At 49.6% G+C, this 22,576-nt stretch overlaps 1 protein-coding gene across 3 annotated transcripts; it reads right to left on the bottom strand.

Annotated features, from left to right (window-relative positions):
• Positions 1 to 2,055: 2,055 nt before the first annotated feature.
• Positions 2,056 to 22,106, bottom strand: STARD3 (StAR related lipid transfer domain containing 3). 3 transcript variants are annotated; one of them, XM_074261385.1, is made up of 16 exons: positions 21,684 to 22,106; positions 20,639 to 20,683; positions 11,839 to 12,117; positions 8,944 to 9,021; positions 8,362 to 8,439; positions 8,165 to 8,218; positions 7,573 to 7,690; positions 6,851 to 6,949; positions 6,520 to 6,575; positions 5,892 to 5,984; positions 5,395 to 5,457; positions 4,786 to 4,881; positions 4,429 to 4,508; positions 4,082 to 4,186; positions 3,091 to 3,184; positions 2,056 to 2,771 (listed from the first exon to the last, which is right to left on the bottom strand). In XM_074261385.1, the coding sequence occupies exons 3-16, from the start codon at positions 12,058 to 12,060 to the stop codon at positions 2,667 to 2,669; spliced, it is 1,341 nt and encodes a 446-aa protein (XP_074117486.1). In that variant the 5' UTR covers positions 12,061 to 12,117; positions 20,639 to 20,683; positions 21,684 to 22,106; the 3' UTR covers positions 2,056 to 2,666. The 3 variants fall into 3 exon arrangements, with proteins under 3 accessions (XP_074117486.1, XP_074117485.1, XP_074117487.1); XM_074261384.1 differs by lacking the exon at positions 20,639 to 20,683 and having other exon boundaries at positions 21,684 to 22,100; XM_074261386.1 differs by lacking the exons at positions 20,639 to 20,683; positions 21,684 to 22,106 and adding an exon at positions 13,183 to 13,310.
• Positions 22,107 to 22,576: the final 470 nt, after the last annotated feature.

Here is a 22,576-nt window from a genome sequence, read left to right as displayed (position 1 = left end):
CCCAGTCTATTTTCAGGTCCATTGCAAAGAAACTATATCTGGAGTCCAGACTCAGGAAAGAAAGGGGGAGCATGGCGGGCAGAGTGTGTATTTTTGGGGGGGGGCAAAGGAGGGACAGAGATTGCCCACTATCAGCTCCTGGGCCTGGGGGTGGGACACCCCAGGGGTGAGGACAGAAACATCACAGCTTGCTGGGTACTGATTGCCAAGTGTCCTTTTGGGGAGAGAGGCAGGGGACAAACACTCCCGAGGCCCCTCCAAGGCCGCCATGCGTCAGTGGGGGCCGGCCCAGAACTCCTGCCGGGGACAATAGCTTAGCTCTCCCCCGGGGCCTGACCTCTCTGTGGAAGAAGGTTGGGGACACGTTGGTAAACAGATGAGCACACACCAGGCTCACCTCCGGGGCCTGGCAGGCTCCGGGCCCCACAGCCGTCCTTTGTCCTTCTCCTGGCCCCCACTCGCTCCCTGCCCTCTGGCACACTGAAAGGGTGAGCAGCTCCTCGTCCACACCCGGACCGGACGAGAGAAAGGGCACACCCCCCTGTTGCCCAACACAAGCCCCAGAGAACAGCATCCAGCTTGGCTCCCCCCTTCCTCAGAAAGGCAGGGAGGTGCTGGTGCCGGTGTTAATCCCCTCTCTGTCCCCCGGGGCACTGATGACCTTTGCCTGTTGTTTGTCTTTCCTAAAGCCGAGCTGGGCCGAAGCAGCTGTTGCCCCCCAGCCAGTGCCAGGGGCGGAGTCCCAGTCCTGGGAAGGTCCTCTGGGCTCCAATCTCCAGCGTGGGGGGTGGGGAGCCTGCCCTGGAAGGAAGGGCCCTCTCAGGGTTTTCCTCCTGCCTTCTGCAGAGTTCTGACTAGAACCTGGGCAAAGCCTTTTTCCTCTTAGGGTTTTGCTTTTCTCCTCTGTAAGAAACGGGCTGGGGGCTCTTCCAGGTCCTCTCCAGCCTTGAATTCTGCTCTTTGGAGCAGGGTCAGTTTTGCTGTGGTTCAATTTGTCACGTCTGGTTCTTCTCGACCCCATTTGGGCTTTTCTTGGCATTTCTTGTTCCAGTTCATTTTACAGATGGGGAAACTGAGGCAAGCAGGTTCGGTGACTTGCCCAGGGTTGCCCAGCTAGCAGTATCTGCTGCCACATCTGAGCTCGGGAACGATGAGTCTTCCTGACTCCAGGCCCAGCACTCTGCTTGCTGAGCTGTGTATGCTAACACCTTGAGCAGTTCTCCGCACAAGACCACACGGGTGGTGGTGGGTATCCATGGAAGGGATGATGGGTGGAAAGGAGCATAGATAACAGTTTTAGATCAGGAGGGGGGGGGGTCTTAGGGGCAGACAGATGACTGGAGTCAGTGGGACCCAAGGTCAAATTCAGCCTCAGATGCCTAATACTAGCTATGTGACCCTGGAAAAGTCATTTCACCCCAATTGCCTTCCCTTCCCTTCTCCCCCAAATGGAAGAGTCTTAAAGGTCATTAAATCCAATCCCTTCTTTTACAATGAGGGTGGAGCTGGAGAAATGTGCATGCCTCCCCAGTTCCCCTAGGATCAATTGCGGATCCTCGGTTCACCCTTGGTCCCGGTCTGCATTTCTCACCTTATTCTCTATGACTCCCTTCTATGAACTCTACAGACTGGCCTTTTTGTTTCTCAAACCCTGGTCTCGCTCTCCTATCAGCCTCTGCCCAGGCTGGAATGCATTCTCCTGCTGTCTCTTTCCAGCCTCCCTCCCCGTCCTACTGCCAGCTGTAGTTGCCCACTTGGGCACAGGCCCTACCCTCCCAACTTCAGTGGCTTGAGAGAAAACAGAGAAAAGTGTCTTGAATTCAGATCCATAAACAGACCCCAACCCATCTGTGTTCAAATGGTTTAACACACAGAGTAGAAGAAGGGCGGAGAGTCTTCCTAGACTGACTAAACCGGAGCTTGGAGACCATGGGGATTTGTAGGGACAAGAGTGAGCAGGGGCCACAGCTCCTCCCCATTTCCAGCCCTCCTTCCCCCTCCTCCTGGGGCCCCTTTCCCGAAGGTCATTCCAACAAAAGACCAGGGTCAGACTAGTTTCATTCAGATTTTTAATGAGCTGGGGCAAAGACCCCCAAGGAAGCACTAGTTGGGGAAGGAAGAGGGAGGCAGGGGTAGCACCCAGGCAGGTTCATATCCCCTTCCTCCACCAGTTTTTATGGGGGTAAGGGAGGGGAAAGAGTCCCAGACTCTTAAAATCATGATTATAAAAAAAACTGATGGGAAAGCTGGGGGACCAATGATTCCCCATCCCACACACTGGTCATAGGGAGCTCCTGGTCCTGTAATGCTGGCCTGGGCATACTGAGAATACCGCTGTCACTCCAAGTCCAGAACCTATCACATCCCGACACTGCTGGGATGTCAGGAGATGGCCACTCTCCCCTCAACTGTGTCCTGCCCCCCTGTGGCAGGACACGTGAATACCAGCAAGACGGACACACCTCTAACCAGCAGAGTCCGTCCGCCCAGGCCCAGAACACTTCTGAGAGCTGATCCCTGAAGGACAGGGGCTCCCAAGGAATGGCTGGGCTCTGGGGGGCGGGTGAAGGGAGAAGCTCTAAAGTCCCTGAGCCCACAGGCTTGTAGTTCAGGCTGAAGAGGAGGGATGGACGCCCTGCCGCCCTGTCAAGGATGCTGGAGGGCCGCTATGCTTGAGCACATAATTCTCCGACTCGCTGCCGGAGGTGGAAGGCAAATTCAAACATGGTGGCGGCCAGGCTCTGGTGAATGAGGTATCGAGGCAGCCGGCCCTAATTTGGGGAGAAGAGAGTCCACAGACAAGAAGGAATTAAGGGTCTTTCTTCTCCTCTCTCCAGGTTTAAAGGAGAGAGAAGTGGTCCTGGCTATTCCTCCCCCAGAGGATGCTGAGCATGGGCTGGAGGAGCTGGGCAGCAGCAGGCCCTTCTGGCCAGGCAATGATGAGGGCATTTGGGTGAGTCTGCCCCGAGAACACGAACCCAGCAGCCCTGGAGCTGGGGGGGCATGGAGGAGGCCGTCCTGAGGGGGGGCATGGAGGAGGCCGTCCTGAGGGGGGGTGGGGGGTGGATGATATTCACACTTCCTAGGTACCTTGAGATCTGTGTTGAGGACCCAGACAAAGGTGCAGACTCGAGGGTTGTTCGGTGACTTGAGAACAATGAAGCCGCCGGGCCCATTCTCACCCCTGTAAGAGAGTTAGTCTGGGCATATTGCGCCCCACCTGAGCAACCCTCCCCTCCCTCTTGCCTCACTCCTGAACATGAGCTGGGGAGGAGGGAAGAGGCACTGTGGTGTTATTGAGGAGCACCCAAAGATGCCCACTATCCAGGAGTGAGCCCAGGGGCCTCTGGCGGGAAGTGGGGAGGCTCAGCCCAGCTCCTCCAGGCCTTGGCCCAGCCTCAAGCCCAGCCCCAAAGGCATAATCGTTCCTCGTTAGCCTCCTCTGAGGTCTGGGTCTCTCCTTATCAGTCCCACTTTCACCAGCAGAACATCAGCAGCAAGAATGGCCCAGGGGCTTGGTAAGGAAAGAACCAAGGAAAAACTTCTCTCCTCTCTGGGAGGGGCAGATGGACTCCAAAGGAGAGCCGTTTGCTCCCTGGCTGCAGGGACTGAAGTAAGAGAGGGGAATGAGAGAAGGGGTTAGGGTACAGGATGGGAGGACCCCCGAAGTGGCTGGCAGTGGAGAATGACGTCCTGCTCTCTTCTGGTGCCGTCCAGAGCCTCTTCAGAGAGAAGTCTGAGACCACTGCAGGTTACCCCACTGAGAACAGCCCTCCTCTCCCGCCCCCCCACCCTGGCCTCAACCATCTTCCCTCTGCAGCCAGGCTGGGTATCTGATGACTGCCTTCTCCCTCCTGCCCCCCGACTCTCCCCCAACCTCCCTCCTCACTTCTCCAACAACTGTGCCCACAGTGACCACTGGAGCGTGGCCAGAGCCACTGAATGGTTAGCAGAAGATTAAAGGATGTGAACATGGAGTGGGGATCGGGAATCATTTAGAGGACATTAACACCATACAAGCCGCCCCCCTGCTGGGAGGGGCTAGGGAAAAGGGACTGGCTGAGATGGCCAAGGGCCTCACCTGACATATTTGTGCAGTGGGGGCTTGGCAAAGTGGGTGGTGGCGATGCCTGAAGAGAGGTATCTGTCCCTTCGCCTCTCGATTCGCCGGACATTCACAAAGTCCCTGGGACAGAAAGGAAGTGAGAGAGAAGCTTAATGTCAGGGGTCATGCTCCTGGCTGGACCCCAGAAAGCCCAGAAGATGTGGCTGCAAGGGGAGCAGTCAGAATGGAGGATGGGGGCGAGGGGACAGAGGAGACGGACCGAGAGAAAAGGAAGAGAGGGGAGAATTGGATAGGTCCCTTCTGGCTCAGAATCATAATTTCTGTCCAATGGCAAAGCATAGAAAGAGAAACACAGTCCTCACCTGGGGGAGACCACGCCTCCTGCGGCCCCTGAAGATACATCATAGGTGATGAGAGTGTTGTCTTCTACACGATGAAGAACCTGCAGTTTGGGAAGCAGTCAGTTTGACCCTCCACTAGCCAGAGCCTCTGGCCTCAGTAGTTCAGTGTCAGTGGGAAGTGCAGAGGGAGGGAGGAAGTTCCAGAGCCTCTGGCTCCATTGCAGACCAGAAATCAGGGCCCCTTCCCTCCATTCCTACTCTAGGACTTCATTTCTCTCTCCACTAATCAGGGCAAGAATTTCCTTCTTGGAAAGCAAGGACCCCCAGCCGGGGGAAATCTTGAGGGTTTGGGAGAGACGAGCCTCTTGGCAGACTCACCTGGCAAGCGTTCACAGTCTTATTCCACAGGACCATTTTCTCAGGCTGCAGGATGACCTCCTGGTATACCAGCTCTGCTGGACACTGCAGGAATGCCTGGGGGGGAGATGGAGGCGAGCACCAGCCTCGTAAACCCGGGGGTTGAGGCCCTGCTGGTCCCTCCCACCTGTGAATCTCAAAGTCCCCTGACTTCCTTACATACTTTCTTCTTAATAGGACTTGAGAAGAATGTGGAAGGTCGTTCAGTCCAATCCTTAGCTAAGCAGAAATCTCTGTTATGTATCTCTGTTCTTCCCACCTCCAATGGTTACCGTGACTGCCTGAAAACCTCTAGGGAGGGGAAACCTTTCCACTTCTGGACCACTTTTGGTGAGGAGGTTTCCCTGATGGAAGCCTGAAATCTGACTCTGTACAGCTCATCCACTGCTCTGGGGCCAAACAGAACAAAGCCAGACTCCCTTCCACATGACAGAATATTTGAGGAATATTCTCTTTGGGAATCCTCCATAAGATAGTCTCTGGGACACCAGTTGGTCTGGCAGGTGCTAGATACATGGCGGTTGTATTTGGAGGTGGAGCTCCAACGGGGATCCTCCATGTAATTCCTACCTTGAGGATGAATGTCTTGCCATGAAAAGGAATTTCAATAGTGTACACTGTGTCCCCATACTCCTGTAATAGAGAAGAACGGGGCTGGAGAGAGGAGGCAGCAATAAGGGGCAGCGGAGCCAAGGTGATTAGCATGGGGTCGAGAGATGAAGGAGAGTAAGGGAGGGAAAGCAGAGGGGGTCTGGGATGATGGCAAGGATGGTTAAGTAAGGAAGGCAGGAAGAAAGCATCCCTAGCCCAGTGACAAGAGCAGGTGGGACACAACGCAGGAATGAGCAGAGGATTGTTGACATCAGAGAGGGAAGGAAGGGAAGGCGGAGGCCAGTCTGAGGATCACAAAGAGTATCCGTTCTTTCACAACCCGGATGGAGGCATAGATCTGATTTCCTGGGGCAAGAATTCAGTCACCACACCGGTCTGCTTTTCATGGCCAGACAGATCCTTCCAGCTCCCCCATCACTCCCACCTCACAAAAACAGGGATAGCTTTGGGCTCACATTGTTCTTTTCAAACTTCCAGTTCTCCTCTTGAGCCAGGATCTGGTCCACCACCTCCATAGCTTCCTTCCCTTGCTGGATATACTCCCGATCCTAGTACAGTCCATGCATACATCACTCAAATAGGTCCATACAATGTTCTCTCTCCCCACTCCGTTCCCAGAAGAGGCAGGTGGTAGGCAGAGGAGTAGCGGTGGGGTGCAGAGAGAAGAAAGGGAGGAAGGAGGCCTGCAATCTAGGAGGGAGCCCAGTTCCCTCCCCCCAGGCTGCTCCATCTTCCCTATGAGTCTCTCCTCATTCTCCCTCTCTATGACAGATCCCACCCACCTTGGCTTTCTTCATTCTTTCCTATGTTTCCCCCTTTTGACTTCCAAGACTATAGAGTCCAGTAATGATGTGGATCATGCAACCTCTTTTGTCTGAAGCCCCCCCCCCCAACTCCTAGCACTGCTCAGGTTAAGAAAGAAAAGACAATTGACCTTTGACCTAGGGACCTCCAAAATACTTCAAAGACCTCTTGTCTAAAGCCCCTTCTTAATTTGTCCCTCTCAAAAACAAGTGACCCCTTCCTTAAGGTCATGGTTGGGGAGCCAGGTCTGGGGTCCCTGGATGAGGGAATGGTGAATACCTGGCTAGAGAAGCCTTTCCTCCCAGCTCCTTCATCGTCAGATTCATTGTCAGATCCTAAAAGCCACATGGAGAGAGTTATCAGTATAATGGGGGGAAAGGGCCTAAATATGTGTATGTATGGGGGAGGGAAGTATGGATATTCTCCCTTGGGAACCCAAAAGAGAAACTCTAATATTGCTTCCCTTCCTTCCTCTGTCCTCCTATTTCAACATGAATCCAATTACTGAAGGCCACCTGCCTTCTTACCCAATCTCCAGGAGAGTTAGAGAGGAAAGGGAGGACTGTGTACGTAGTCAGTGACAACATTAAGGAGAAACTACATGTCTCACCTGCAAATGACTCTGGAGGAGAATAAAACTGTCCTTCAGACAAGGCCCCCGGGAAGAGTAGGGGACCCCGGGCAGCAGCAGCCTGGGCAGCCAAGTACCCTGGGGGAACAGAGCCATAGATGCTTTGTTCTCTTTTCTGGAATGCTCTCCCCATACCCCCTTCAGCACTGTGCTAGCCCCAGATCTATCCATGGGAAAAGTATATTTCCTGGGATTTACAGGGCTGGCCTAAGCCCATACTTGTCATATTTTTTGCCTATCCCAGTCTCTTGAGTGACAGGCAAAACACAAAAAGCAAGGGAAGACTTTAGACAAAAGAAAAATAGGGTCTGACCCGGCCTGGTGAGTGGTCTCAGGTGAGTCACTTGGGAGAAAAGTCCCAAGATTTTTCCAGGAAACCCTGGGCTTCTCACTTCACCAGAGGATTTCCTCCAAAGGCATGGCACTCTTCCCCAAGCTTATTCTCTTTCCTCTCCAAGACCCCTTCCCCCGGTCCTGCCAGCCCCCGACTCATAGGATTTAGAGTAAAAAGCAATCTTACAGATAGTCTAGGCCAGTCTCCTCACTTAGAAATGAAAAAACTGAGGTCTGGAAATGGAAAAGTGATTCGGTCAAGATGACCCAGGTTGAAAAAGGGGCAAAACTAAGCATCAAGGCCAGGCCTTCTGGGTTCAATCTAGGCCTCTTCCCATTCCATTTTGCTTCCTCCTCATAAAACTCACATCGCTCCTCCTCTGCCTCCTGTGTCAAGACCTTGAAGTCAAAAAACCAGGTCTCCAGCCAGGCGATGACGAAGGAAACGATGGGGAGCACGTAGCCAAAGGCGCCTTTGCTGAGCAGCTGGGAAGAGTCGGCTGGGCTGGGTGAGGGGGTGTACCACTCCAACCACCCCCAAAGTGCCACCCCTGGGAAGGCCAAACCTAGCCAGCTGGGAGTGTATGTGAGGAAGGCCCCTTCCCTGATCTCAACAGCCTAGGAGCCTTTCGGTTTCTTTCCAGAGGAAAATGGGCTAGCACTACAGAGAAAGTGACTAAGGATGGATCTAATGGAGAACTTCCAATTATCAAAGGGGCTCCAGAAATGGGACAGAAGAGGAATTTCCTTCTCTGGAGATCACTGGGGTCCTGTCCCCCAACCCCAATTTACCCAACTATGATGATATACAAAGAGAAAGGAAGGCCTGAAGCATTGAAGGGCATCCTGTCAACCTTCAGCCCCTGGTATAGCACCCTGACAAGGGAAGGCCTATTTCTCAGCTCTTCCTACTCTAAGTTCTCATCTCTTTCCCCACAAACCCCATCTGGGGTCACTGACCTGAGAGAGGATGACCTTGACAATGAGGAAGGCGCTGGACACAAGTGTGGTGATCTGGCCGGAGCAGGGAGAAAAGAAGCCAGAAGTTCAGGCCCTCTTCCATTTGTTCTCCCACTCCCATTCCCCCAACGTCACACTGGTTGAAGTATTCCACAGAGGGTCCCAACATGAACTGGGCAAGGGGCCTGGCATCTTACCGCGATCACCCACCAGTGTCGAAGTCTCAGCACAGCGTAGCCCATCAGCAGCCCCGAAAACCGAAAGAAGGCCAGAAGCTGGGGGTGAGAGCCACAGATGGAGGCAATTCAATAAGCACTCATACATTAGAAGAGCGGGCAACGGGCATCTCAGTCCTTTATTTGGTGTTCCAGGAGACACAGGATCAGACATGGTGCCCGTCACCAATTACTGGGGCTTACAAGCAAACTGGAAACAAATCTCTTCTTCCTCTTCCTAGGTTCCTTTACTATTAGGAAGTAAATCTGATTGCCTTTGTAGAACAGGGTCACATACTTCCTCTAAGCAGAGCCCAGGTAGAACCTGTCCACTCTGGAGCCCCTTGGCCCTTAAAGGGCACATCTCACGCAACCATCATCTGCCTTGGGGAAGGCTCTGTGTGAATTCTCCCAGATACCAGGAGCTTCCTAGGGGTAAGGGCAGGTGTTTTCCTTATCAGATTAGGAGGAAAAACAAAGGTTGAAAGGAATTGAGAAGAAAAACCCAAAAGAATGATGTAAAAGCCCCCAAAAGGTTGCTTCCTCCATGCTTAAGTCACTCACAAAAATATCGAAGAAGGAGGTCTTGAAGTTGTAGTTGATGATCTCTTCCTCTAGATTCTTCTTGATGCCTGTCTTTGTCTGGGAGTGGGGAACACAGAGAAAGAAATGGTGAAATGGCCAGGGCTGGACCCCCAGCCCTCTGCCTTGGGCTACTCATCCTTCAATCCCCAATGCTTTGGCTTCTGCCAAAAATGTTGATGGAGAAAAGAAGCCTGTGATGTAAGCAGGTTAGTGGCGAATTCTAAACCCTCTCCATCCCAGGCATAATATATATGCCTCATGCTTTTGAAGCATGAAGCAAGCTCACTCATTGAATAGGCAAGCAGTCCTGGACAACTCAAAGCCAAGAAGTTAAGGCTCCAGGGTCACTCAGTTCCAAAAGAGGGGAAGTTGAAGGGGAGTCTGGTGGCAGGCTGGGGATGCCTGTTTCCAAGGCAACCCAGACTGAGCCACTTCTGAGTATGTATGTGTGAGAAATGTGCAAGATTGATGTGGAAACAGACAAGAGATAGGGAAGAAGTGACATGGAGAGCTTCTTCCCCCCTTCTTCCCCTCCAGGGAACGTAGGAGGTATGACTCTCAGGACTGCCTCTTATACAGAAGGATATGGAGCAGATCGTGGCAAACACTATGTCTGCATTACCTAATAGCCTTCTCTCTTCCCAGTCAACAATCCATCCAGGGAATCAGAGGGGGCTTGAGGGCAGGGGATGGGGAGAGAAAGGGTATTGGGCCTCGGTGTCAGACAGAGCCCCAGGTGGTAAATCAGTTGATTAGATTTGCATCTAATGGGGAGAATCCATCACTCTGCCTGATTGGCCAGAATGAAGGAACAAATGGACATGTCATTCTTCTTCCTTATCCCCAACCACACACATATGGTTTAATGCTATTAGTTTGCCCCCTTCTAATAGGAAAAGGACTTCATTTCTGGCTAAGAGGACTGGACTGGAAAGTGAGTGTGAAAGGGGGTAGATGGAGGGCAACCAAGGAATGATTAAAACCCAACTGCTTGAGCGTGGAGGCACCTGGCCACCTACCTTATGCAGAGCAATTCAAAGGAAGCTGCCAGTGCAAGGATACAGGCAGGTGCCCCTGCCAACAATGCCCACTGGGGCAGAATGGATGCAGCAAAGGCCTGGCAGTTAGGACACTTGGGCTCTACCCTACTTACAAGCTCTATGACCAGGAAGCATGTCACTGTTTTAGTAGGCCTTAGTTTTCTCATCTGTCAAAATGAGAGCACCACCGCCCGGCCTCCCTCACCAAGTTGTTATGAGGGCACAGCTGAAATTAGGAGAGCCTTTGAAAACTGCCAAGTGCTACAGTAACCATCTACTTCTTTCAGTCTTTTTCCTTCTCAAACCCACAAACTGTGGCTGCTCCTCCAATTCTGTCCTCAGCCTCAGAGAAATCATTCCCTTTTCTGTTTTGTTTATTAACCATTTCTGGGCTGATGATGGATCTGAAATAAGAGGACCTGCATTCTAATCCCAGTCCTGCCATTAACCAGCCTGCAGCCTCTGAAGAACCAACTTCCTTTCTGAGGGTCTCAGGAACTTCCCCCTCAAGAACTACAGACTTGAGGATTTAGAACCCTACCTAGATTAGCAACCTACTCTCCTCCTAGGGCATTCTGCTTCAAGATTCACCTTTGGAAAATCCAAACTGTCCATCCTTGCTAATATTTCTAAAGTAGAGTTCTCAGCAAATCAGCCTCTGTTCAAACACCTTCTGCCCCCAAGATATCTCTAAATTACTCTGTCTGGTACTTACAGTTCTTTACAATCTGGTTCCAATCTACCTTTCCAGTTTAATCTAATCCAACTCTAGTCTAATCTCCCATCCAAGTACTAACCAGGCCCGACCCTGCTTAGCTTCCAAGATCAGACGAGATCAGGCGCGTTCAGGGTGGTATGGCCGTAGACTACTACATAAATAATCAAAAATTATCTTGTCTTCCAGATGTATCAAATCTATTCCCAACTTCCTGACTTACCCCTTTTCTCCCTCTGCCTGAAATGCCTGGCCCCTTCCTCTGCTTGGTGAAGGCCTGCCATCTTTCAAAGCTCAGCTTCCGCTGTGAAGCCCTTCCCAGCCCACCTTCACCCATTAGGGTCTCTATTGTCTGGACCACACCCTTCTCATCTCCTAGGCAGGATGCCAGTGAAAGTTATCACTGTAATTTCTGTATGTAAGTCTAGCTGAGAACTCTGGCATGTACCTGTCTGTGTATATGCCGTGTTTCCAGAACCTAGCAGTGGGCCTTGCGTGCAGAAGGAATCAGTAAATGTCTGTGGAAGGTGGTGGTCATGATGATAATGAACTGAGTTTATTTCATTTCTCTGTCTCAAGGAGGATCGAATCTCACAAAATCTAGACTGATGGAGGCTTCCCTGGAACCCGTGTCCCTGGGGAGAAGGATGAGGATCACTGCAGAAAAGGGCGGGAAGAAGAGAAGCACAGAGCTAGATTTCAGAGTTACAGAACTGAAGGGATCCAAGGAGATCCAATACTATCATTTTCAAAGGAAGAAACAGGTCCAAAGAATGATTTGTAATTTCTAGTCTGCCTGCCTCCTGGTCCATCACCCTCTATCCATCACACTATCCTTTTCCTTTCTAAGATATTCTGCCTCAGTTCTTCATTTTCTCTTTAAGCCTTCTTTGAGGGGCAGAGTAAAATGCTCTCTCCCTATTAACAATTTAAGGTCCAGATATCACATAGCAAATTGTCAACTAGATCAGAATTCAATTCTAGAATCAAAGGATATTATACATAGGGCATGGGGAGCGGAGGGGGAAAGTCTCTACTCTCATCTTACCCCCACTTTAAATAAGGGTTATCTGAAGCCTAGAGGTATGTCTGTCCCAGGGCCTAGGCACACCCACATACATTCAGCTCGATGATCCAGAGCAGAGCGATGAAGAGCAGGTCGAAGGTGACGAAGAGGCAGAAGGTCCGTCGGACATCTGAAATGGCCCTGCGCTTCTCTGGGAGGGGAGGGAGGAAGGATGGCTGGAAGCTCTGGCTTCTGGGCAGTGAGGTGCCCAAGGAGGCTACAGCTGGAAGACTTTGCTCCAAGTCCCTTGACGAAATAACGGGCAGCTTAGTCATCCTGGTGGGATTTCCTCCCCCCTCACTGGAGGGGAGGAAGAGCTTTCAGCAACGTATCTGTGAAAGTAAAGGGAGGAGATTCTAGAAAGAACAAGACTACTGGGGAGGTGGTATTTGGGATCCAAATCTGAGACTGTGGCACCTGATGATTCCTTATTAAATAGCCCCTAGCTCTATTTTTTCTGCTCCCAACAACCCTCCCCCCATAACAGCTTGCCAGAACCCTTCCCTCTATTATAGTCTTTACAAGACAACAAACACACAGTCCCTTCCCTTCCCAATTCACAACTTTATAATTACCAGATCACAGATTCCATAGAATTTTAGAATCCCGCTCCCCCCCCCTTGCACACTCTATTGGGCAACTCCTATCCTCACTCCCATTCTTCCTTGGGATCTGAGCATCTGCTTCTCCATACCCACTACCCCCAATTCCTTCCTGGGGCACTCCCAAGCATCCAGTTCAGCCCAATACTGGCCAAGCCATTGTGCTCTGCCAACAGGCTGCCCCCTCTCCCCTAGGAGGAGGGAGCCCAAGCTCTGTTCTTTGTTTACTGAGAACAAAGCCACATTCCCTTCCCCCCTTCTCCTGGCAACTCCAGGGGTGGGGTGGAGATGGAGATGGAGGGGGGGAGGACACTTCTTGGAGAATTCTTTAATTCTTTATGTGAGTGAAAGCTGTCACAAGAGCCGGACCAGCTTGCTAACACTGGTAGTGAGGGGCAGAGGTGGGAGATATGCTCTGCCTCCCTTCCCACTCCCCATGGTTATTTTCCTGATTCTCTTGAAGGGAGAAAGAAGGAGGGAGATGGAGGCAGCACCCACATCCCAAGACCTAGCCTATGAAACACCAAGGGTATGCTGCACAGCTCACCAGGGAACCCCCAATCCAAGGCACTGATAACATCACCATGACCACCAACATTTTCTTAGTACTTTGTATTCTCAAAGCACTCTCACACACAGTATTATATTGTGAGGAAGGCAATAATGTTCCTGTTTATATGCACTTTTCTGTTTACAAATGGCTTTACTTCTTTGAATCACAGGCCAGACCTGGAAGGTAGGAACCATCTTTGTCCCCATTTTATAGATAAGGAAATAAATGTTGCCAAAACAGACCTGCTCAAAAGTCACACGGCTGGTGTCTGGAGGGAGGTAACTCCAAGCTCCCGCCCGTGAACCCAGCCTGAGCATTCCATGTGCTCTGTCCTAGTGTCTCTCTGGTATTGCAGGCACTATAATCTCCCTTTTGCAGATTTGGAAGCTAAGGCTCAGTCAAGGTGAATCATGAGCACAGTATCCACCCTTTTCCTTGTCCCAGTGGCTATGATCTCCAAGGAAATCTAAAATGCAATGAGGCTTCAAGCCTGGATCCCGACATCTCAACTCCCGATGTTCCTTGCTCTTTGTCTGGTACATAGAACAGCAGCTATTCCCAACTTCAAATAGAGTTGTTTTGGGGGAAGAAGCTCAAGGACTGAGGGGTACCTGGATTCAATTAAAAAAACAAAAAACTCAGCGGAAAGAGGTCAGTCCAGAAAGATATGCTGTAACTTCTTTACTCCATCTTTTCCTCACTTTTCCTGAAACCATCTCTGTTCCACTTCCTTCCAAAGGGATGGAGTACACTGAATTTTAAGTCAGGGATTACAATTATCATCCTGAGAATCTTGTAGGAGGGGAAGGGAAAAATTCTGGCTTTTCTGCACCAGGGGTTCAAGATCCAAACAAACTCCTTCTAATTGTTCACTCCACCTCAGGGCCACTCAAGGAATGTAAGGGAAAGACAACTAGCCTGCTATTTGGAACTAATCAAGGTCTGCTTCTACCCTTTCTCTACCATATTCCTAGATTTCCCTCACTCTTAATAATCATGTGATTGATATTGGGTCAGGTGAGGGGGGGGGGTGTACCCTGATCTCTAGGTAAGACCACACATGACCTTGCCCCAGTCAGTAAAAGTGATTCTGCTTTTAAAAGATCTTTGATTTTAAAAATCACTGAAGCGCTACCAGGGTAATCAGGAATTTTGTATGGCATCTCCAAGTCCTTCAAGAAAATCTATAAGTTGGAAACCAATTTCTCTTCCTATCCCTCTCCCTAAACATCTTAGTACATTAAAGGCAAGCTCAATCTATATATCAAAAATCTATATGTATTGGAAGCATAGGCAGCTTGGGTAGGGGGGAGAATGAGAGTAGGCAAGAGACTCATGATGTTAGGATGTGTGGTCTGTTCCTGTGGCTTCTAGGATTCAGGAGTCCTGTCCCTGAGGGAAAATGAGTGGAATATCTGTGTCCCAATCAATAATGCTTTTCACGGACAGAGAAAATACCTCAGGGAGTAATTACATCCTGAGTTGGGGTTCCATCATCTATGGGATTGTCCCAATTCTTTCCTGTGGGGGAGAGGGTAGTCCAAAAGCAGGGATGGAAGACATGGTGACTGGCTGCTAATGATGGGTCACCCCAACATCCATTAGCAGGGTGGGAAATGCCCAAATTTCCCTTTGAAAGAGGAAGCTCCAAGACTCAGGACATTTAGTAACATCTTTCTGCATCTTTACTTTCTGTTTCTTCCTCTACTTTCTGTTTCATCCATGTCTCTCTTCTCATCATGTTTCTCCTCTTCTGTCTCCTTCCTTTACTCCCTCTCTCCTTCTTCTGTGTATTCTTTCCCTAAACATGTATGTCTCCTCTCTCTGTCTCACTCCTTCCCAAATCTATCCCCACTATCTCCATATTTTTTCTTCTGTGTTTCTCCTCTAAATTAATTCTGTATCTTTCTCCTTCCTAAGTCAGTCTTTCTTCCTAATTTTTCCTTCCCTCCCCCTCTCTTCAAGAGCAAATACAAATGACAACAGCTTGGGCATGAGACAGTACAGCACTGACACTCACTCACACCCCCAGATAAGCCTAGAAGAAGCGAGACACACAAATGGGGGGCAGCGGGGTAGGGGGAGGGATGTCAGAGATAAGATCCAAAGTAAGAAATGCAAGCAAGCCGAAGAATCAAATATTGTACCTTAAATACATGTACAAAGAATTGGGGGATGGGGAAGCCTGGCCAAAAGTCAGAGAAAGGAGTTTCCATCATTTCAAGGTCCTGATTCCCTTTCTTGGATATTGAATCCCAATCTTTTCAGACAGGCAGAAACCTAGCCTGGAAATCAGGAAATTTGTGTCCAGAGGATCATGGTTCTAGTCTGAATTCTGTCACTAATTTGTTGTGTTGTTAGACTTGTGACTCCTCCTCAGCTGCTTTCTCTGTAAACTAAGAGCTTTGGACTCTATCTCTAAAGATCCTCCTAACCCTGACATTCTAGGATTATCTGAAGTCAAGAACAACTGAATTCTCAGTCTGAAAACAGAGCTCATAGATCCCTAAGGCTTCCTTCTAGCCTACTCTATTCCACTAAGCCAGGAAAGGCAGGACAGAGAAAAACAGAAAGGGCAGCAGCTGGCAGGCCAATCCATTTGCTCTATTATTGGGACACTCCTAAGAATTTTAATATAACTTGCCCCAATTTGTTACACGGGAAGCTCAAAGGGCAAAAGCCTGGTTTTTGCAATACTCTTAAATCAACTGTGTTTTTACATCTAAAGAGAGAAGGGGGAATGGGGGAGTGCTGAGGTACCAGAGAGAGCCTGCCTCTCGATCATCCTTCTGGGAAGCAGTAAACTCTTGGGTCCCCAGCTCAGCCAGCCTGCTGCTAAGGTTCCCATAACAGTTTCTGGTACAAGCCCACCATCCCTTCCCCGGAACTAGCGGAAGTGTTATAAAATGAATTGCAGGGCGTGAACAAGTCCGCCTGGGATGGCTAACAGATTTGACACTCAATTTGTTAGCAGGAATTAAGCTGCTAAAACAAAAAGAGGGAGTGTTTGAAGTTTTAACATCCTAGGCTAGAGAAAAAAAAGCAAAGGAGTCAGAGGATCTGGATTCAAATTGCACTTTATATATTTGCAATTTGTATAATCTCCCTGGATTTCAGTAATCTCATCTGAAAAATGAAAGAGTTGAACTGGAAAATCTCTGGGGTCCCTTCCAGTTCAAGCTCAATATTCCTATGACCGAGGGCTTCAGACTGACCAAGGATTATCAACTTTTTTTTTCTTTTTTTTTTTAATCAAAGGCCCTTTTTGGCAGTTTGGTGGAGCCTAAGTATCCCACTAAGTCCTTGTTCACAATAAGATTTTTAAATTCACAAAATATATGAAATTACAAAGAAAATCAATTGCTTTGAAATAAAGATGTAATTTTTTCTTTCCTTATGGACTGATGGGAGGCAACTGGACCCATAGGTTAAGAACCTCTCATGAAGGCTAATTCTCTCATTTGACAGAGGAACAGCAATAAAGTCTAAGCCAAGTTTGATAGACATCTAGTTCTCATCAGAGAATGATGGGAAGTGATGGAAAAGCAGAAACAAGAAACCGTTCTCTTTCCTCTCTTTTCAGGAAAAGCTAAAATCTACTTCAAGATGCAAGATTACAGATGGAATTCCTCATGCAGGCTTTTACCAAGAGATTCCTGAGTGGAAATAACTGGCAGGTTACCCAGAGAGGGACAGGAGAGAGCTCCCCAGAAGCACTACCTGTTCTGCTTATCTATAGTTGCTAAGCCACTTGCCCCCTCTTTCCTGCTTCCATAAGGTAAGTCTTTTAGTAGATTCTCCCTGAGAAGTCTTTTATCTGAAGGGTGTGACTCCAGCCCTTGACACACACCAGACCAGCTGACTAGTCACAACTGTTCTCCAAAAAGGAAGTTTTCCTCAGAGAAGGAAGTGAGCTGGTCTGGGGTACAGGGTATTCCCATGTCCATCCATGTGGTCTACAACCCTCTTCCTGGATAAAGACAAGAATAAATATAACTAGACAATCTGTATTACATTTCTAGGGTGCTTTCAATTTTTCAAGTTATTTTCTGACAACATTTCTGGGAGGTAGGAGTACTATCCTTCTATCACAAATGAGGAACCTGAAAGAGAGGTTAAGCGATTTGCCCAAGATGGCAAGCTATGAAGGGTCATTCAACCTCAGTCTTAACCTAACTTGGAGTTTGTGTTTCTTCTATGATACCATGCTGGCCTTATATGGGCCAATGATGATAACTGGAAAAGACATATCAGGGACATCGTGGGTCATGGAAATCATGACTTGCAGGGGCCAGTGCTGATCATGGTCCTTTGGCCCTTACCAACCTTTCTCCAATTATTGGGCTGAGGGCTGGAGGCTGCAGGGGAAGACTGTATTATTTAATGTATTATGCCCTGCTTTGGGGAAAGAGGCAAGAGCCCTTGGAATATTCACTATACCCAGGTCCCTAAGAGGCTAGAGGACAAATTCAGTCAAATCTCAGAAGGAATAACATGGACTCCTCCTTTTGTGTGCCCTCTTCCCTGTGAGGAGCTGGGGGAATCAAGTGTATCTATTTAGTGTATCTATTTTATGAGCATCTCCCTCCCAATCCCTGCCATCCCATTAATGCTTTCAGCAGTTATTAGGTGAGAGCACCTGATTTAACATGACTCAGCACAAGCCCCTGGTTCACACCCCAAGTCAGCCCGCTCCTCCCCAACACACATGCTCTCTGAAGTCACACCTCAGCCTGGCTCCCACATAATGTGGAGTCAGACCCAAATGCCACGCTCTTCCACCCCCAACCCACCTCAATTGGCTATAGATTTCAAGCTTTGTCTCACAGGTTAATTACCCAGTCCTTATTCATTGTAAACTCCACTTTTTTTCAATGTCTCTCCATCAAGTCTTGAAGTCAACCAGTTTCCTGGGTCCCCCACACTGAGAGAAAGGCTGGATTAAAGCTTTCCATTCAGGGGTGCAGATCAGCCAGCTACTCCATGCTTGGGGGGGTGGGGTTCCCACAGTCAACATGAATGATGAAGATCTATGAGTAACCAAGCTACTTTGTTTCCTAAGCACTTTATTCCCACAATCCTCCCCATTCCAACACATACAATGGAGCAGCACTGAGCAGCTTTGCTCCTTCTGATAGTTGGCAAAGCAGATGGGATGTGGCTGAGGACATCTAAGACAGGCCATTTTCCTGGGAAACAGAGAGAACAAGGAAATTGGTATGATTCCAGGAGTCGGTTTTCACTGGGCAAATGTATGCAAATAGGCAGAGTCCACTTTTTATAGTCATCCTGATCTGACAAATCTCCACCTGAATAGGGAAATCATGAGTCTCTTAAATCTGGTCAAGTGAAAACAGGCTAGTGGTAAAGGTTCCTCTGGATCACTCCTGAAGCTCAGAGAGTTCCCAGATGTCAGGGACCATGCTGCGCTGGGATGTTAATGGGGAAAGATCTACTGCATTTTCCCCCAAGTTCCAAAAAGGAGCAGGACCTGTTTGCCTCCCTCCCCCAGCTCAACACCAAGACCTGCTGTGGGAAAGCTTCAGTGCCTCATCTAGTTCCCCAGGAGACTAAAGGCTTTTCCCTTTGTGTCATCTTCTACAGATTAGAAGCAGTTAAGGGTGGAGAGGGAAGCTGCCAACCTCACCTTTCCACTGCCCAGCCTTCTCTGCAGAAGCTATAATCCACCCCATCTTGTAGGGACTAAGATCTTCTTCTGGGTCTCTCAGAGAGACAGCTTCCAAGACTGAAGGGTCATGCATGAAGTCGATCCTGAACTGGATTTTTGCAACCGTTTTAAACATAAAGGGGACAAAGAAGTTTGTGCCACATAATCCTGAGACGGGTGCCTCCTCTCTCTCTTCCCCCATCTGATGGAGAGCAAAGGGTTCGCTCAGATATGATTACTAGAGAAGTGAGAGGGCAAGAGGACGGAGACAACAGAGACACCAAAAACGGAAACTTTTGCTTATTTTTCTCTCAGTTGTGCTTGGGAGGTTAATTTGGAAAATAAAAGTAAAAACAGAAATTACACTCTCAGATCTGGTTTCCCAGATCCCATCCCCTCATCCCCTACCAAAGCTAACTACCAAGTACCCCGGCCCAGCATTGGTCTCTGGCACCTGGGAGGCTCTCTGGGCTTCAGAAGTGAGAATAAGAGGAGACTTTCAAATTCCTCTACAAGGTCAGGACCTCCTCCCCCAAAGTGAGAAGGATTTTAGCTTTTCTAGAGAAACTTAGGAAGCAGAAAGGGAAAGTTGGGCTCCTTTGAAGGTCAGCAGCTTTCCCCTCCATGACATTTCTGTGAACCTGTTCCTATTCATGGATAAGTGTAAAGAGCCAGAACTCTAGAGAAGTGTACTTGAAACTTGTATAAGGATACTTATAAGATGTTGTCAGTGGAATTGATAAGACAATGATTATCTAGTTTAGCTTGGTGATTAGTACTTCTCTAGTTCAGTATGACTGATTTAATCTTATGACAAATAATGGTCCCTAGTGATATAATGATTGGCTATACTCAGCATGATGAATGGATTTAATTGTAATAGAGTATTAAGAGGTCAGAGTCAGACCTAGAGGAGGGATTGAAGAGAAGAGAGATCTAAGACAGAGGACTGGAAGCTGGAGCTCAGGCTCTCAGACTCAGCCCCCACTGAGATCAAGGCCTGTCAGAAGGGCCTCCAGAAAGCAAACCAGAACACTACAGGTAAGTATGTAAGACTTTCTCTGCTCCCAAGTAGCAATGGTCTGCATTCGATAATTCATGCTACTATTAAGATTAAGATCCTGACTTCCTTTCTCCTAAGGGCCAAATCCCTGCACACAGGATCAAAGTGTTCCAAGGAATCTTAGCCAGGGCCAATGTCCACCCAAATATGTGCCACCGACAAATGATGACATGTGGCTGACTGAACAGAGTGAAAGGGAAGGAGCTCTAAAGTCAGCATATCTGACACTGAATCCCTACTCGCTGCATATCCCTCGACAAATCCCTTCACATCTCCTAGTCTCAATTCTCCATCTGTTAAAATGAAGATAACTAGAAAAAAATTACAGCCTCTCTGGTTCTCAGGGATGTATTTTGAGCATGTCCGTTTCCTCCAGAAAGCACTGCATTTTTTAAAAGGTTTTTTTGGGGGGGAGGGGGAGAGGAGGGTGTGAGTATTTGTGTGAGTTAACTGGAGTTAAGTACCTGCTCACACACCTAAGAAGGCTTAAGTGTCTGAAATTGGATTTGAACTTAGATTCTCCTTAAAATCAGGCCTGATGTTCAATCAGCTGCAATATCTATCTGCCCCAAGGAATGTACTTTTGACACTGTACCTAATTCCATTATGTCCCAGCTCGTTACTAATGGCTCCTTCCTTTTGGCTTCTTACTTTTATCTGTAACTCCAAGAAAGAGTCCTTGAGCAATTTCTCTACCTGAATATCCACGAGGTGAAGGAACTTTTAAGAATCCTGTAGAAAATCTTTCTATTCTGGAAAACCACTCCAACCCAAGTCCATTCGTAGTAATTCCTTCTCTGGGAGAATGTAACTCTCCCAAGTAAGTGGCTGCAGGGACAAATATCCAAGAACTCAGGCTACCCCAATCTCTTGGAGGAGCTCGGCTCCCACTGCTCTGCAGTCCGAGGCACTCTCCATGCTCTCCTTCAGTGGGTGGTGGCTAAGCAAACAGCTTTCGGCTACTTACCAGGAGGACAAACCCCGGGGCCTCGTCCACAGCCTTAATTTCCTCCTGTATAAAGTGAGAGGACAGGCCCTGCTGACTGAGGTCCCTTCCAGCTCCTTCCCTCTCATAAGTGCTAGGAGGTGAGATGGGCTGTGGGCTAGAGGCGCTGGGGGCCAGAAGTTTTGTTCTCCAGTCTAGGAGACTCAGTGAGTGGCTTAGGTTTCTGGCAGAATTGAGGATAATTTAAGGATTTTTGAGAAAAGACCATTAACCTAACTTGTTGCTGCTTCAGCCTCCCCATTACCAGAGGGGGCCTCCATCAAGCATGACGCCCCCCCTCCCCAAGCACACAGCTCTCTATTCTAACACGGTAAGGGAGGGGTGGGGTCCATGCGACTCCGAAGAAGGCCGGGAGATTCCTCAATGTAGATCCCAATGACCAGCTGGGCAGGTGTGGGTCTGGCAGTCACAGGTGACAAAGCCCCTGGGGAACAGGAGATTTGGGGCGAGCCCTGATGGAGCCTTGTTGTTGCTTTATGTAAATTACACTTCTGACCCCCAAGGCACAAGCCCCTGCCCCAGGACTCTGCCCCGTTAGTCCGGGAAGCCCCTCTCACAGTCCCTGGGCTGGAGTAAGTCACAGAAGGGGGAGAGTAAGGAGATGCTGGGTCCTCCAAGCCTCACCCCCTCCCCACTAATGGGGGGTTCCCCTGGGATAAAAAGTTGTCAACGACTAAGGCGGGGTTAGGATGGGAGGAGGGGCAAAAGTGACTCCTCTACTTGTACCCCACTCCTAGTCCCCATTTCACCCCTCAGACTTCTAGGTAGTGGGGGCAGGGGGGAGGCGACTTCCCTCCACCTACGGAACGGCGCACGCGCAGAAGGAAGTCCAGAAAAAGACAAGAGACAGAAAGAGGCAGAGGCAGAGGCGGAAAGACAGCGAGCAAGAGCCGGAACCTGGGACGCGGTGGGGAGAGGGCGGGGACGGACTGAGGGAGCGAGGACACCAGGCCGGAAGTAAGGGGCAGCGGGCTGAACCAAACATCCCCACCCGGATGTCACCTACCTTGTTCCCGTTCTCTTCTCTAGGGCCCGCCGGCTTCATGACGGCTGCGGCTCTGGCCCGTCCTCCTTTTCAGTTCTCGGTGGCCGGTCCCGGCAGCGGACCAAGCCGGAAGTCACTAATCTTACCGGAACCGCTTCTTCCGGGGTTGAGCCCGCCCCTGGGTCCCCGGCCCCGGGAGTGATTCTCGCTAGGTCCCGCCCCTTCTCGCAATGCCCTTCCCTCTAGTGCTCAGGTACCGCCCTCGCTTCCCCCCCCTCTCCCCCCCGGCTCCAGTCCAGCCTCAGGACCGGGAAACTAGAGTGAGCGGATATTTAAGTTAGCTTCCAGAAAGGGCTTCCCTTCCACCCAGGACGGGGAGGGAGATGGCAAGGAGAGAGAGGATGCCGAGAACTTCCTTCCCTCCAAGCCGCCTCTCTCGTGGGTGGGTCTATGGCCATGGATGATTAACCAATCAGGAAGAGGGAAGATGGGCCGTGTCCCACCCTCCAGTAAATAGCCAATCCTGGGGCTTGTTTCCATCCCCGCTACACCCACTCGGCCCCGGACTGCCCGTTACTCCCCGCCCGAATCAATTAATAACCCCAAACGCGCGCTCCCAGTAGTTGCTGACGGGTGCTCCTGCAGCCAAGGGGAAAAGTCAGTAATGCTGCCGGTCCGCCTCAGTTCGGTTGTAAAATGAGCCAAAGAAGGAAATGGTAAATGCTCTAGGATCTTTGTCCCCCCAAACCCCAAGTGGGGTCAGGGAGAGCGGGATGTGAACTCCAACAAAATCGGAGATAGGCCTGATTGTGAATGCTTGGAACGCAGAGGAGCCAGACTTCACTCTGGAGGCCCCGGGGAGCCCGTGCAGATTTTTCAAAGAGCGCCGGCCTGAGCGCTTTTTATAAAAAACA

This window comes from Sminthopsis crassicaudata, chromosome 4 (assembly GCF_048593235.1).
Source record: "Sminthopsis crassicaudata isolate SCR6 chromosome 4, ASM4859323v1, whole genome shotgun sequence".
Taxonomy (NCBI): domain Eukaryota; kingdom Metazoa; phylum Chordata; class Mammalia; order Dasyuromorphia; family Dasyuridae; genus Sminthopsis; species Sminthopsis crassicaudata.
The sequence above is the reverse complement of the archived record's forward strand: the minus strand, read 5'-3'. Positions and strand labels throughout refer to the sequence as shown.